At 38.7% G+C, this 15,820-nt stretch overlaps 2 protein-coding genes across 2 annotated transcripts; one reads left to right on the forward strand and one right to left on the reverse strand.

Moving 5' to 3' along the window:
* Nucleotides 1-404: 404 nt before the first annotated feature.
* LOC123576021 (keratin-associated protein 20-1-like) lies at nucleotides 405-995 on the reverse strand. The gene has a single exon (XM_045437056.1). The coding sequence runs from the start codon at nucleotides 957-959 to the stop codon at nucleotides 720-722; it is 240 nt and encodes a 79-aa protein (XP_045293012.1). The 5' UTR covers nucleotides 960-995; the 3' UTR covers nucleotides 405-719.
* A 13,295-nt stretch (nucleotides 996-14,290) lies between these two features.
* LOC123610656 (keratin-associated protein 6-3-like) lies at nucleotides 14,291-15,087 on the forward strand. Its single transcript, XM_045501530.1, has one exon. It carries the CDS (start codon nucleotides 14,468-14,470, stop codon nucleotides 14,771-14,773), a length of 306 nt encoding a protein of 101 aa, XP_045357486.1. The 5' UTR covers nucleotides 14,291-14,467; the 3' UTR covers nucleotides 14,774-15,087.
* The last annotated feature ends 733 nt before the right edge of the window (nucleotides 15,088-15,820 follow it).

The raw sequence follows: 15,820 nt of genomic DNA on the forward strand, positions 1-15,820 counted from the left end.
GCATTCCCATCATACACAATGTCATCATCTGGACAATAAGAGCCTGGTAATGGGCATGTGTATACATGGGCATAGCTCCAATTTCTCTCACATTGCCAATCAAAACTTAATAGAATTTGTCAGAAATTACATGGTTTGCTATGTCCCATCCTTAAAGCCAGTGATATTCCATCACTTAGGGAATATTTATTGAGCATTCCCTATATGCCAGTCACTTTTAAGGAAATGGATTATATTACTTCTATAATAGTGATTATGACTTCTCATATGACCTTCCCCCCCATTTATAGCATTAAGATGTAGCAAGTTGCAAAGCCAGTTGAAAACATTAATCCTCCCAAAGCAATATTAAATTGAATTATTTCAACACACACACACACACACACACACATAAATGCAACAAGTATTTTCAATGAGATAAATGTTTATTAAAATTACTATATACTTTTCTCACATATCATTGTTGATCAAAAATGAGGGAAATTTGATCAGCAATACAATATCAAAGGAAAAGCTTTTAAAAACTACGAAACATTCCATGTGATTTCATGAGTTCAGATAAGTTTTGCAGAATCCAACCTATTTTATTTTGTCTTTTTAGATGTCTTAGGATGATGTTGACATTCAGAGGAGAAAATGGAATTATTCATAGGAAGAATCATGGAAGCAGATTCAGGAAGCTGGAGGAGAATAAAAAGTTGAGTTTCTCTGGAAGCTTCTCAGTAGAAACATCTTCTGCAGCAAGATGGGCGGTTGGAGCCATACCCGAAGCCTCCACAGGCATAGCCCACGCCATTGTAGCCACATCCATAGCCACCATAGCCACAGCCGCCATAGCCACAGCCGCCATAGCCATAGCCGCCATAGCCACAGCCGCCATAGCCATAGCCGCCATAGCCACAGCCCAGGCCACCATAGCCATAACCTAGACCTCCATAGTAGTTGCCGTAGTAGGACATGGTTTCAGGAGTGGAGGATATTGTTGGAGCAGGGAATCCGTTTCTGTCAGTTTGAACATCACTGTCTGCACAGGTCCTTTTTATACATATCTTCAGTGGGCGGGACTTGTTGATCACATATTTCCTACTAGTTTACATTACTACACTTCCTGAGTCCTTGCCTCATTAGACAAGGTGAGGCCCTTGTGCCAGCGGGATGACTTTGCTGTTGAGTCAGCTTCCCTGCAATCAAATCCTGTGCCTTTGATGTGTTTTTCTTATTCCCTTTTTAAGACCCTTGCTCACCTTTTATTTATTTAGGTTAAAATATTTGAAAGAATTTTTATCGAGGTGAGTCATTGGCAAGGTTCTAAAATGTTGATTTTTAGAATTCTGTCGTTACTTCTAATATTTTATGCGAGGGTCTTCCATAATGTGGAAAATAACCTTCTTAAAAATAGAGCTTCCTCAGCAGAGTCAGGTAAGCTTTTCATGTTTATTATTCATTTTAATAAGTAAGTTTCATGTGGGCATAAAAGTATCTTGAGCTGTATTTTGGAGCTTTATAAACATATCCTCAGGATCTAATATCTGTCAGTATTCCACCATCAGTCTTCTCTCCTTGTATACTCTTTGTAGTTATTATTATTTGTGCTGAATATTTTTAAACAAATCTAAGACAAGTAGTATTTTTCTTACAAGTACTTCAGTGTGTATCCTGATCACAAAATGAGGTTCCTGGTAGTCGTGGCCATAGGTACAAGCCCTCTACTTTGCACCTGCTACTGTAGTCATCTTCCCCTCTGAGCCCAATGTGACAAAAATTTGAATATCAATTGGACAAAAGAGAATCATTTGGGCGTTGAGGCTCTGGAGGGAGATAAATGTGTACACATCTGAACAGCCATGCATTTTCACATGCTGTTAATTTTTAAAGTAGACTCAATTTTTTTTTAAATATAATTTATTGTCAAGTTGGCTAACACACAATGTATACAGTGCGCTCTTGGTTGTGGGGGGGCAGATTCCCGCGATTCTTTACTTACATACAACGCCCAGTGCTCATTCCAACAAATGCCCTCCTCAATGCCCATCACCCATTTTCCTGTCTCCCCTGCTACACCCCCCCATCAACCCTCAGTTTGTTCTCTGTATTTAAGAGTCTCTTATGGTTTGCCTTCCTCCCTCTCTGTTTGTAACTAGTTTTTCCTCTTCCCTTCCCCCATGGTCTTCTGTTAAGTTTCTCAGCTTCCACTTATGAGTGAAAACATATGATATCTGTCTTTCTCTGACTTATTTCACTTAGTATAATACCCTCCAGTTCCATCCACATTGTTGCAAATGGCAGGATTTCATTTTTCATTGCCAAGTAGTAGACTCTTAATTTAAAATTTTTTTTTTTTCAACGTTTATTTATTTTTGGGACAGAGAGAGACAGAGCATGAACGGGGGAGGGGCAGAGAGAGAGGGAGACACAGAATTGGAAACAGGCTCCAGGCTCTGAGCCATCAGCCCAGAGCCTGATGCGGGGCTCGAACTCACGGACCACGAGATCGTGACCTGGCTGAAGTCAGACGCTTAACCGACTGCGCCACCCAGGCGCCCCAGTAGACTCTTAATTTGAAAGCATTTTAAAAGTCCCATAAAACATTGACAAAGATTTATCAGCTTTATTTGTTCATTCATTTATTTTTTATCTATTCATGAAACAAACAAATAAAAACCAGAGACAAAAACAAAACTCAAATCTGTAATACCTCCAGGCCCTGTCTTAGGTGCTGGAACCATGTGGATTCTATCAGTGGTATTGTTTACTTAGTGTTATTTGATTTTCCTCTCGTAACATAGGCTGTGGTATTTTTATAAAGCTGAGAAAATTCTATTATACAAGATGGATACATCAAAATATTTTACATACTGAGAAAAATGACTTCTAATACTCTATAGCAAATCATAAATGTCCTTATTTCATCGTATGATCCAGTTTTAAAAATTAATTAGTATAAATTTGAAATTCTCAAAAAGTTGCTTGGCCATCTATGTTGTTCTTAAGGAATATATGCACAAACAACATGTAGATATTTCATATCGATAAAGTGGTGAAAATTTGTGAAATTTGTAATTTCAAACAAAAATCAAAATGATACAGAATGTTAAATCAGAATAAGTTTTCAACACACTGCTGTTAAAATTCCATTATTCTATTTTTTTTTTCTAATAGGGTCTGGTGGAAATTTGTATTTAATATAAAAATAAATTTTGATGTCCTCCAAACAGAAGTTGGAGATATGAAATTCAAAATCACTGTTCCATGAAAGCACTGATTTAATGTCTTACGCTTGATGTGCTGATGTGGTAATGGAGTGGCACTTCCTAGAAATTCTCAAAGACAAAAATACTGTGCATATCTACTTTGTGTGCTACTATTAGATGTGGGATATGGAGGGTCGTTTAAAGGCTATGAAGTGGAAAATCCAAGAAGCACAGTTCAAAATTTGCAAATGTGGGATATAAGGAAATAGCCAAAGACAGGGTCACGTGGAATACGGTTATTGAAAATAGGAGTGTCATTGTGGAATTTTATCTGTTAATTAAAAACTTAGCATATGGGCTAATGTTTAAATATAATCAGGTAGTTGCAGTCATTATAGTTTAATCAAAAACAAATTTCATTTAGAAATAATTCAGTTTTAGGCTTTAGTTTTTTAGCATATTAAGAAAGACGATGTTTCTGTCACAAAAATACACATATGCGCATGCAACAGATATAACAAAAGTAATATAAAAAAGTATTTTCAATACAGATTTTATTGAAAACGGAAATAAATTTTGTCTCACTTGAAGAACGTTGAACTAACATGTAAGCAGAGCAGCAATTGTAATCCAATAACAGGAGAAAATTTCTTTTCTAGAGCAGGACATTCCAGATGATTTTATTCAATGGAGATGAAGGACATAGAATTTCAACTATTCTCTCCTTCCCAAGTATTCTAGAATGAGAGAATTACTATTTCATAAAGAGAAGAACTCAGAAAGTGGATTCAGGAAACACAGGAAGAGGAGTCCCGAGTATCTCTAGAAATTTCTCGGTAAAATCCACAGGACCAGTATCTGCCACAATAAGATGGGCGGCAGCAGCTGTATCCATACCCACCGGAGACAGAGCCACGGCCACAGCCAGAACCACAGCCAAGGCCGCCACAGTAGTTACTGTAGTAGCAGCACAAGGTGCTAGCAATTAAAGGTTCCGTTGATGGTGGGAACCAGTGTCCTCAATCCGAATGCCACCGTCTTCCAGGGCTTTTATATCTCTTCAGTGATGGCTAGAGCAAACCACAGTAAGTGTTGGACTCATAATTCACACTAATTTACATTAGAAAAATTCCTTAGGCTCGTGGTTTTTCTTTCAGGCAAACAGACTCTCATAGGCTAGATCTTTTTTTCTTTCAGGTCAGAATTCTCCCCATCAAACCATATGACTCTAATAATTAATAATTGATATATTTTCAAATCTGCATCAAATTAGTGAAAATTCTTTGATCGGGTTTTATGGGATTTCTAGAGAATGCGGGTCCTTACTTGCGTTTATAGTTTCATGGGCAGATTCTAACTGAAGTAGAAATTCCATCAGAATGCTTGTGTATTTTATCTTATTTTTTGTATGATTCCTCTCCCCAAGGAAAATATTCCTTCAATGCTTCTTAATGAGTAGACTGACACCGTGTTTATCCAAGTCCCACTGTAAAGGAACCTGTATTTTTATATGTAATTATGTTACTTTTTATCATTTCTGGGAAATTTTACAATTTTGTTATAAAGTGAAATGTTAAAAAAAAAAAAAAGGTGAAACCTAGACTCACATAGTGGTTTTTCATATCATGTATTAGAAGGATGTGGAACAATTGGAATCTTTGTAAACTCTTGGTGGGAATGTGAAATGGTGCAGCCACTATGGGAAAAAAAAAAAGGATGGCAATTCTTCAAAAACTTAAAAACAGAACTACCGTATGATCCAGCAGTTCCATTTCTGGGCATATATCCAGGTATATATCCAAAATAATTGGAATCAGGATCTCAAAGAGATATCTGTATTTACATGTTCATCGCAACATGACTCACAATAACCAAGATATGGAAACAACCTAGATGTCTTGTCGATGGATGAATGGATCAAAAAATGTGGTAATACTTAGAATGTTATTGGTTTAAAAAATATGATAATACATATAACAGAATATTATTCAATTTTTTAAAAAGTATGTTTTTTTTTTTTTAATTCTGTCATTTGTGACAACGTAGATGAACCTGCTGAGTTCTGACAAGAACATTCTGACATTCTGATAAGTGAAGTAAGTCAGTCACAGAAGGGAATAGTGCATGATTCTTGGGTGAGGCATCTCATAAGATAGTCACACCCATTGAAATGGAGTATAAATGGTGGTAGACAAGGTTTGTGGGGAGAGGGAAACAGGAAGTTGCTGTTCAAAGTGTATTAAGTTTCAATTATGCAACAGAAATAAGTTCGAGAGACCTGCTGTACAGCTTTGTGACTATAGTTCATATTGTGCACTTAAAATTTTGACAAGAGTGTAGATCTTATGTTAAGTGTTTTTACTTCAATAACAAAAAAACCCCGAAAGAGCAGGAGGAAACTTTTGGAGGTGATAGATATATTTATTATCTTGATTGTGACTGTGTAATAATATGCTGAAACCCATTACAACATATACTTTAAATCTGTGAAGGTTTTTTTGCATATCAATTATACCACAAACTGTTGAACAAGAAAAAAAAAGTTGATCTTTCTACAGAGAATGGGCAGAACAGAAGGAGTTTTTGCTTTTCTCTGTCATAGTGTGTCACATTCGTTTCAATGCAGTGGTCCCCTCTTGTCAGTCCGAGTAGAGATTTGGAGACTTCTCTACCATTCACCTTCTGAATCCCTTGGTTCCATTGATCTTACAGTTGCCCAGCGGGGGAGGGAGGGTATCTGGAGTGAAGTATCCTCACAAAGCAGCTGAGTATCAGCATCGGGAACACATCATTACTTGCGTGAGTTTTGAATTCTGTTCTGAAGGCAACTGGACAGGTGTATATGATGCAGACAGAGAACATTTCTCACTCATGAAACAGCTAGGTTCTCTCTTAGGAGAGGCTTTGAGCCAGGTTAGACTTTAAGATGAACATTTAAATGTAACATTTGAAGTGCTTCTTACTGACATTGGCCAGAAACTAGATGAAGGAAGCAAAAGAAATTGGTTTGAAAAAAGGAAGACACAGTGATGTTGACCGAAACCGAGCTATATGCGATGATCTTCAAGTGGAATCTCTCCTGAAAAGCAGCATAAACATGGCTGAGTTAATAAAAGTTATCTTATTCTATTTCTAAAAGGTAGTTTTGACTTTATCTAAGTATCGAGAGTGATCTGGACGCCTGGGTGGCTCAGTTGGTTAAGCATCCGACTTCGGCTCAGGTCATGATATCGTGGTTCATGAGTTCAAGTTCCACGATGGGCTCTGTGCTGACAGCTCGGAACCTGGAGCCTGCTTCGGATTCTGTGTCTCCCTCTCTCTCTGCCCCTCCCCTGCTTGCATTCTGTCTGTCTCTTTTTCAAAAATAAGTAAACATTAAACAAATTTAAGTGTTAAGAGTGATCTGTCATTCTCATTGTCCTCAGTCTCTCAGTCATAATAGAGTTGGGTGAGGGACTGAGAATGTCCCTCTTAAGATAAAACTATGTTCCATTCTGAGTGATGCACAGGGAGCGCATAAAGGCACAATCAATACTTTCTAGGAGAAATAACATTATCAGTACATTAAGACCCCAGAGATAGCTTATATCCTTACATTCCCATTTTTTGCTCAAGTAGAATATAAAATTCCAGGGAGACATTTTTCAACACTGTTCACTATCGTTAATTTCTTTATTAAAAATATTTATTAAGCACCACTATGTTTCAGCAACTCTTCTCACTGCCAGGCTCCAATCCTTTAGCAGTGATCTTATGTGAAGTAATATCTTCTTCATTATTCATTACTTGAGTGTGTGTCAGTTATATAGAGCCTCTGAGAAACATCTACTATCCCAGAGAAAAATTCAGAGGCGAATTCCTTGAGTTGTTTCAGTTGCTGAGACAAAGGAAGAGGACTTCTTAAAATATAATGTGATATAATATAAAGTATACATACTTCCTGAAATGTATGTTGAAATGTTTTTGAAATGTCTAGAGTGCTTTCAGCCACGTGTGTTGATAGCTGAGAATACTGTCTGGATGTTCAGAAACATTACCCCTCATTGGTGTCTTATGGAGATTTCTTTGGCTCATTTGCTTGAGGAAGAAAGCTAGAATAATTAAGAAAAGAGGGGTCCTTGGGTGGCTCAGTAGGTTAAGTGTCCAACTCTTGGTTTTGGTTCAGGTCATGATCTCACGGTTTGTGGGATTGAGGCTGACCTCCAGCAGCGAGCAGCCTTCTTGGGATTCTCTCTTTCCCTCGCTCTCTGCCCCTCCCCCACTCATGCTGACTCTGTCTCTCTCAAAATAAATAAACTCTAAAAAAAATTAAGACGTTTTGTTTTGTTCCAATTAGAAGTTGGAATAAGAAGCTTAATACCCCGAATGCAAATGAAAGGCGATGATCCAGCTTGTTAAAACCCTTATTAAGAAGGGAGCCAGGTGGCTTTTTCCGATAGATCTCTAAAATGGAAGTGACCTACCAGTTTGCAGCTATGTATTGTACTCTTTTGCTGTTGAGCTCAGAAGAAGAGGGAGGAGTATGAAAGGCAGAATGAACCACTTATAGGTACCCAAAGGCACATATCTGAATGATACAACCGAACTGTGGGGTTATAAAAAAACAGCCAAAGACAGACACCTGTAGCACGGGTTAATAGAAAATGGTGCTATTATTATGTGAAGTGACATTTAACTTGTTTATATATGAATAGTAGTGCTGCCTATCGGTGTATATGAAAGCAAAGTTTTTATATTGATGTTGTTATAAAGGAATGATGGCCATATCCTTACCTTTTTGAAAATGATCATCTCAGAATAACAACAAAGGCGACGTCCAAAGACAGTTCCCCACAGAGACCTGCAAATCGATCTAAGTGAAATAATACCAAAAATGAAAAAAACAAGTTCATCTAAAAGTTAACTTAAAATTTTCCATTATGCAATATATTGATCAAAACCAGAAAACACAGTACCAAAGTTACTTTGGTAACACAGTCTCAAAGGTAGGACTTATCTATAATTTTCGACACGGTCCTGGCCATCTTCATCAACTGAGAAGGACATCAGATCTGAACTTTGTGTTTTTCAGATTATCATGGATGAGCTTGTCACAATTTGTATAGAGAATAGAATTGCTCTTGGGAAAAACCATGGAAGCTGAGTCAGGAAATGACAGTAGTACTGAGTACTGAGTACTGTAGGCTGAGCTGCTGGGATATTCCTCAGTAGAATTCATGGGGCCACTGTCTGCCACAGCAAGATGGGCAGCAGCCGCCATGCCCACATCCATCCTATGGCCGAGTCAGAGCCATAGCCCAGGCTGCCATCATGGTGGTGGTTACAGTGCATGGTGTCAGGAATAGAAGTTTCCACTGAGGAGCAGGGAATTATTTTCCTCAGTTTGAATGTCACCATCTGCGTGTGGCACTTTACACACCTTCTGTGGTGTATGAGGCAGCATGGCCTCATACTTCAGGCAAAGTTTGAATAATAAAACTTCACGAAACACTTGTTTCAATAAGCCAGAAGATGTCCTTATAGAAAATATTATTAACTATTTCTTTTGGAATACAATAATCATGTCACAGTTCTTTAGATTCTTTTTATATTTTAGAGATCTTCTCACTCAGGTTTTGTTATTAAAGTCTATACTTAGGTTCCTTGAAATGTTGTTGATATTCAAGCGCCTGGACTCAATTTTCCTTGTTTTTTTTTTGCTTTGTTTTTGTTTTGTTTTCTTACAATAGTAATTTCTATTGCATATCTACATATACAGTCAAGGAATTTAGAGACTATCTGAGAGAGGAAGTGATAAAAGTGTGGTTAGCTGAAGTAAAATATCTTTTAAATTCTATAATTCCTTTCCTTCAGGCAAACAATTCCTCACACCAAATAATATTTTCTACTACTTACTGACGATGAACTGACTATATTTCCGTAAAAGAGTGACTACAAAGCTGCATTTTTTCCTCTTGAGAGTTCAGCTTATTTGTTAACCGTAACTTTCTATAGGACTACACCATTATACTATGCAATGAAGCATTTATTTAGCAATCTCAACCTATGTGCTGGTTCTCCTCCCTCATTTCACCTTTTGCGTTCCCATATACTCACGTTGGCTTTAAAGTTGTTCTTGGATTTTTCCGGGAAGATTTTCTTGAAATAGTGGCAGAAGAAGCATGGGCCATGGGTTTCTCATATCTGCTTCGTCATTCAGTCTATTGTGGCAGCGAGTCATGCAAAGCATATATCTGGAAAACTCTAGGGCATATTCATGGGGTTATTAGAGTGGAATAGGTAAATACATATATTATGAAAATACTTTGGGGGCTTACGAACCCCTTGAAAGGGTCTCTGGGTCCCACAAGTGGCAACAGGCCACAGTCTGATAAGCCCTGGTCTAGAGCAGTGATCTTCAAACTTAAAAAAAAAAAAAATTAACGTTTATTTTTGAGACAGAGAGACAGAGCACGAGTCAGGGAGGGACAGAGAGAAAGGGGTAGACACAGAATCCAAAACAGGCCCCAGGCTCTGAGCTGTCAGCACAAAGCCTGGCACAGGGCTTGACCCCACGTACCATGAGGTCATGACCTGAACTGAAGTCAGACACTTAACAGACTGAGCCACCCAGACACCCCAGTGTTCTTCAAACTTAAAAAAAAGAAAACTATACCAGTAAATATTTGGAGCCTGCATCCAGCATTTGAAGATAAGAATTTACTTATAATTTGTTACATGCATTAATTACTATTAAATAATCATTGAATATTAAAACATACAAAATTGGGGCACCTGGGTGGCTCATAATGTTAAGCAGTCAACCCTTGATTTCAGCTCAGGTCATGATTTCGTGGTTTGTGAGTTTGAGACCCGTGTCCAGCTTTACACTGAGAGCGTGAGCCTGCTTGGGATTCTCCCTCTCCTTCTCTCTCTGCCCCTCTCCTGCTTGCACATGTGCCTTCCCTCTCTCAAAATAAATAAATAATCTTGAAGAAACACACAAAATTATTTATAACAGTAAGAACTCACATTTTTATAGGCTCTGCCTTAACATGTTAGAAAAATTTTTAAGATTTTGTAATACATAGGTTTGAAGTTTTGGCTCTAAATTCAGTTTATTTTAATTATTGGAAAAAAGGTAATATTGGTTATGTTCACCAAATCATTTTTTTTTATTTTTTAAATGAATCTGGATCCTATTATTTAGTTATATACTTTATTCTTGAAATTTGGCTAATCTATATCCTTCTTAATTTCAGCAGTTTGTTTTTACAAATTAATGTTGAGAATCTTTAGTTTTATATACATAGGGTGAAAACACACTTCAATTCTTCATTTGGGAAAAATTTTAAAACACTAGAATATTCCACTTCCATATTTTAATATTACATAGATATCAATGTGTAATCGATGGTACATCCATATAAAATTCAGTAACATGACAACGGAAACAATCTCAAATGACCATCTACAAAATGCTCTCTTTCCAACACAGCGGCATGCCTGGCATCCTTTAAACACAGAGTATTGAAGGAATGAGAGACCGGGTGGATATATGAAATGGACTTCGTAATTGAAATGATCTCACATAAAGAAATTTACTAAAGACAGCCAGGTTCTCAGGGCTGGTCCAACACTCCCTAGGTCCACTTTCAGGCTGGGCATGAGTTCTATACAAATGACATCAGGCACCTGAGAAGCTTTCTTGTGATGAAGCCACTAGAAAGCAGACGCCTGGAAAACTCACAGAAGCACCACTTAACGCGTGGGTGTGTTCCTCTGTGTCCTGGGGAAACCAGGGCAGCCGGCCAGCCTCGTGCAGCTACCAGACTTCAGGTGTGTTTTGAGCTATTTTGCCTGCAAATTAAAGAGAAGCCAAATTTATTGAGGGGGAAGCAATCAACCGTGTCACATGGAGGCTCAGCTTTAAATAGAATGGAAAATATTTAAAGGGACAAAAAAAAAAAAGAAAAAAAACAGATGGAGGAAAGTAGTGTCAACCTGGGATAGTAACCACACACACATTTTTATCTTGTAATCATCCATGGGCAATAATGACAGTGAAAATAAAGAAATGTGACAGCATCTTTGCAAAAAAGATTCAATTTACTGAAAGACGTACTTAGAGATCAAGAAGAAAACTTTTGTTGCATTTTAAAAGATACTCTGTATGAGCTTGCATGATGGAGCCAGAGAAAGACGACACCTTTCTTTCACCATAGCCTGGATTGAGGATTTTGCTACTTTGAAGAGATAGCATGGGATGAATACCAACAGAAGCGAAATCCATGTTTCCCAGGAGGACACGTCATGTGAGTCCAGGGGTTCTAGAATTTTTCAGTACAATCCATATGACCAATATCTACCGCAGCAGGATGGGCTGCAGCAGCCATATCCGTAGCCACCGTACCCGTGACAGCCACAGCCGTAGCCACGGCCATAAGCCCCCATAGCAGTTGCTGTCGTAGGTCATGGTGTCAGGGAGGATGGCGTAGAAGAGGAAGATACTTCCCTGAGTTCGAATATCACCATTTCCATGAGGTGTTTTATATTTCCTCCGTAGGAGGCGAGGCAAGTCACAGGCAAAGTTGCGCGTATTGCAAATTATTTTGCATTAACTACGAACAACACCAACTGCAAAACTCTCATTTCGTTAGGCAGCGTGAAACCTTCAGAACCCAAATTGCTCTGCTGTTGTGTCAATGTTTTCGGTCAGATCATGTGCACTGAATGACAGATATCTGACTTGGTTTTAAAGCCCTCTCTCACTGGGGGCTCAAATTTAAATTCCATAATGGAGTTCTATGAAATCACAAAAACTGTGCAGACTTCAATTGATTCCAATAGTTTCGGGCTTATTAATAATAACCTCAAGTTCATCTGCCCATTGCAGATGAAAAAGCTACTCAGTTTAGCTTTGGAAAAACACAAGTGCTAAGGGGTAAATTTTATTTAAAGTATGAGATATATAATATTGCCCAATACGTCTTTTCAGCTGAAACAATTCATTTTATTTGAAATGCATAACCCAGGTGACATTTTTATAAGATCAATCTTTACAAGTGTACCCCTATGTTTTGTTTTCATATTTTACCAAATTCTATCTTGGATTGCCATTTCCACCTGCCGGCACAACATTTCGTCTTGTCCCTTCCAGGCCAACAACAAAATTCAACGACATTCTAGTCTTCAGAATGAAAGCTCACTTGAATTAAAGCCTTCACCTCTCCTGCCCCTCTTGAGGTTGACTTTATTGTGCAGAGGTATGCTTTTGATTGAAAGGGAATGCCTTCATCTGTCCTGCGCTGACATCTGTGTCTGCATAATGCAGGTTGCCAGTTTCCATTGCTATTAACCAAAAAACTCCTCTGGTCAATCCATTACCTGTCATCCAGTGCTACATCTTTGTGGCTTTATAGCCAGAAAAGTTTTTCGCTGTGCGAGGGAAAATCATGAGCCTGCACTCAAATCCATCCGGTAGGCATCAAGTGTATTCTCTACCTGCTGGTGTTGTGTTTCTTGGGTCACTCATGGGACTTGCTCCTTCTCAGGAAAATCAGAGTGTGCCTTTCTCTAATTTTATTTTATTTTATTTTATTTTTTTATTTTATTAAATTTTTTTTTCAATGTTTACCTACTTTTGAGAGAGAGAGAGAGAGAGAGAGAGAGATACAGAGCTTGAGTAGAGAAGGGGCAGAGAGAGAGGGAGACACAGAATCCAAAGCAGGCTCCAGGCTCTTTGTCAGCACAAAGCCTGATGTGGGGCTCAAACCGATGAACCATGAGATCATAACTGGAGCTGAAGTCGGATGCTTAACTGACTGAGCCACCCAGGTGCCTCTTTCTCTACTTTTAGATGCAGAGCCTTAATGTAGGGGTTTCTCTTTCCTTTGCAATGACCCAAGACCCCTACATGAGGACTTAAGTACATCTGACCGCTCTTGTTCAACTCATCCGCTCTCCACTAAAGCTTATAGCCAGGAAAACAGTTTGGGGATGAAATAAATGATAATAAGAGCAAAGGATATTCTAGTACCTACTACGTGCCAGACAGTGTTGCAAGTGCTTGACACACACTAGCTAATTTGACTCTTCAAAATTGTCTTGTGGGGTAGGTGTTACTGTTACCATCCCACATACAAGCGGAGCCTACTGTTAAAGTCACAAAGCTATAAGTGAAAGGGGTAAGATTTGAACCCAGAGAGCTGATTTCAGAAGTTTCATTCTTCTCTATTATGCTCTATGGACTCTTATGAATTAATCTTACTAAGAACACAAGTTCAGAGGGCTATTTCTCTTAATTATTGCAGTAAGCTCAGAGCCTCATTGCATTAAAAAACACTGGGCATTAGAAACGTATTAACGTTTCTCATAATCCAAGATATTTTACCAAGACTTCATTGCTTGTTGTTGAAACGCTATTAGCACCGTGAAAGATATCTCTGCCAGTATTGTTATTTTAAAGAAAGAAATGCCTATATTCACCTTTGAGTCAAAACACAAACGTTACAAATGTGTTGGATTTTAAAGAAAACTCTTTCATGAAAATGCAATTTTATAAATTAAATAAAATCTCATTTCTGTTTTCTGGCTATAAATGCGGACATAAATTTGAAACCATGAAAAAAATTGATGTTTTAAAAATGGAATCATAAAAGGAAATATTAATGTAAGTGAAAAAGAAAAGCCCGGTCTTCCCGGGACTGGTGGTCCAGAATTTCAAACTGTTGGTTTTTTGTCGATGGTCTCATGAAATTGAGTGATACCTTTTGGCTTTTCCTAGAAAACCATCTCTCATGTGAAAATATGGAAAATCCTTAAAGAGAAAAAAAGAAAAAACGAGTTTGGAACAGAAGAGATGGAGAATCTCAAATGAAGGTAGATTATCATGGCCTGTTGGATGTCAGCCAAAAAAGGTAAAAATTTTGGTTGTTTGGAGCCCAGAATGTCTACTACAAATGTTGTTTCTTATCATAAAGGCTGGTTACAAATTGCTAATTTGAAGGTAAGTAAGGTTTTGAAGATGAGACAATTGATTCTTATTAATGATTCACAAATGATTCAGGTTGTGGCACAACAACAGCAAATGTCTTCATTACCCCTGAAGCCATACCCGAAAACCAGGAGTGAACAAATTACTCAGAGAGGTCTTGCAAATTATCCAGTGGCCTGACTTGTGTGGTGGGTCCCACTCACACTGAGGGCATATAAAAGGCCCTCTGCAGGGGAATCGTCCACAGTGAAGTGACACTTCTCTCCTTCTCTACCCAAGCACAACCTCAACAGCCAACACCATGTGTGGAAGCTACTACGGAAACTCTTATGGAGGCTGCGGCTATGGAGGCTGTGGCTATGGAGGCTGTGGCTATGGAGGCTGCGGCTATGGAGGCTGTGGCTATGGAGGCTGCGGCTATGGAGGCTGTGGCTATGGAGGCTGCGGCTATGGAGGCTGTGGCTATGGAGGCTGCGGCTATGGAGGCTGTGGCTATGGAGGCTGCGGCTATGGAGGCCTGGGCTGTGGCTATGGCTCCTGCTATGGCTGTGGCTATGGATATCGCTCCCACTCTCTCCATGGCTGTGGCTCTGGCTGTGGCTACTAGTAACGAGGGCACCATGGGGGACTCTCACCCTCTATACCTGGACGTGGGATTCACCAATTCTGAGCCCCACACGTTCTGAGCCTTTTCCTTGGGTGATGATATCCTGCAGGATGAAAGTCTAGTAGGTCTGTTGCTGCCTACAGCCTAACCTACAGATTCCTGGATTTACCTCATGGAGTGGAAGATGGTGAAATTCACCTGTGACCCCACAGTTCCGCCCTCATCTGGATGATGGTGTCACAGCGACTGCCTTGATGATGTCCATGCTGGAGTTCGTTTCTGTGACCTAATAAACTTGTTCAATCCAAATGGCAGTCCTGGTTTTGATGTTGGTCATTTAATGCCCAGTATTACAATTTTTGTTTTGTTTTGTTTTGTTTTGTTTTCTGTTTTCAAGAAAGCTAACAACTGCTTTCTTTGGGAGGTATTTTTTATTATCTTTAGGTCAGTCGTCTTAGAAAGGTTTTTGTAAAGTTCAGTTTCCTCCTCCTCTGCTACTGAGGGAATGTTATCTCTTATGCTGGGTAACAAGTAACAATAAATCAAGTACTACTTACACATTAGGTTAAGCATTGCCTGGCATATAGTGCATGATAAAGAAAAAATTAATTTCCCCAAATGTTATATTCATGTTCCATAAATCAAATGAACGTTGTTGCTGTATCCTTCTCTACTTTTAATCTTCCATCTCAAAGGTACTATTTTAAGGGATGCCTGCGTGGTTCTCTCGGTTAAGCCTCCAACTTTGGCTCAGGTCATGATCTCACAGTTTAAGTGCGGGCCCCGCATCAGGCTCGGTGCACATAGCTCAGAGCTAGAACCTGCTTCACATTCTGTGTCTCCCTCTCTCTCTGCCCCTCCCCTGCTTGCACTCTCTCTCTCTCTCAAAAATAAACATTAAAAAAATTTTTTTTTAAATAGGCACACATTTTTTAAAGTTATCCATTTTATTTTATTTTATTTTTTATTATTTTTTAATGTTTATTTATTTTGTGAACTTGTGAACTGTGAGATCATGACCGGAGTCAAGGGTGGAGGTTTAACTGA

This window comes from Leopardus geoffroyi, chromosome C2 (genome assembly GCF_018350155.1).
Source record: "Leopardus geoffroyi isolate Oge1 chromosome C2, O.geoffroyi_Oge1_pat1.0, whole genome shotgun sequence".
Taxonomy (NCBI): domain Eukaryota; kingdom Metazoa; phylum Chordata; class Mammalia; order Carnivora; family Felidae; genus Leopardus; species Leopardus geoffroyi.

What these genes read in the sequence shown, in the direction of transcription:
- LOC123610656 (XM_045501530.1), top strand. Translation starts at nt 14,468, where the DNA reads ATGTGTGGAAGCTACTACGGAAACTCTTATGGAGGCTGCGGCTATGGA.
- LOC123576021 (XM_045437056.1), bottom strand. Translation starts at nt 959, where the DNA reads ATGTCCTACTACGGCAACTACTATGGAGGTCTAGGTTATGGCTATGGT.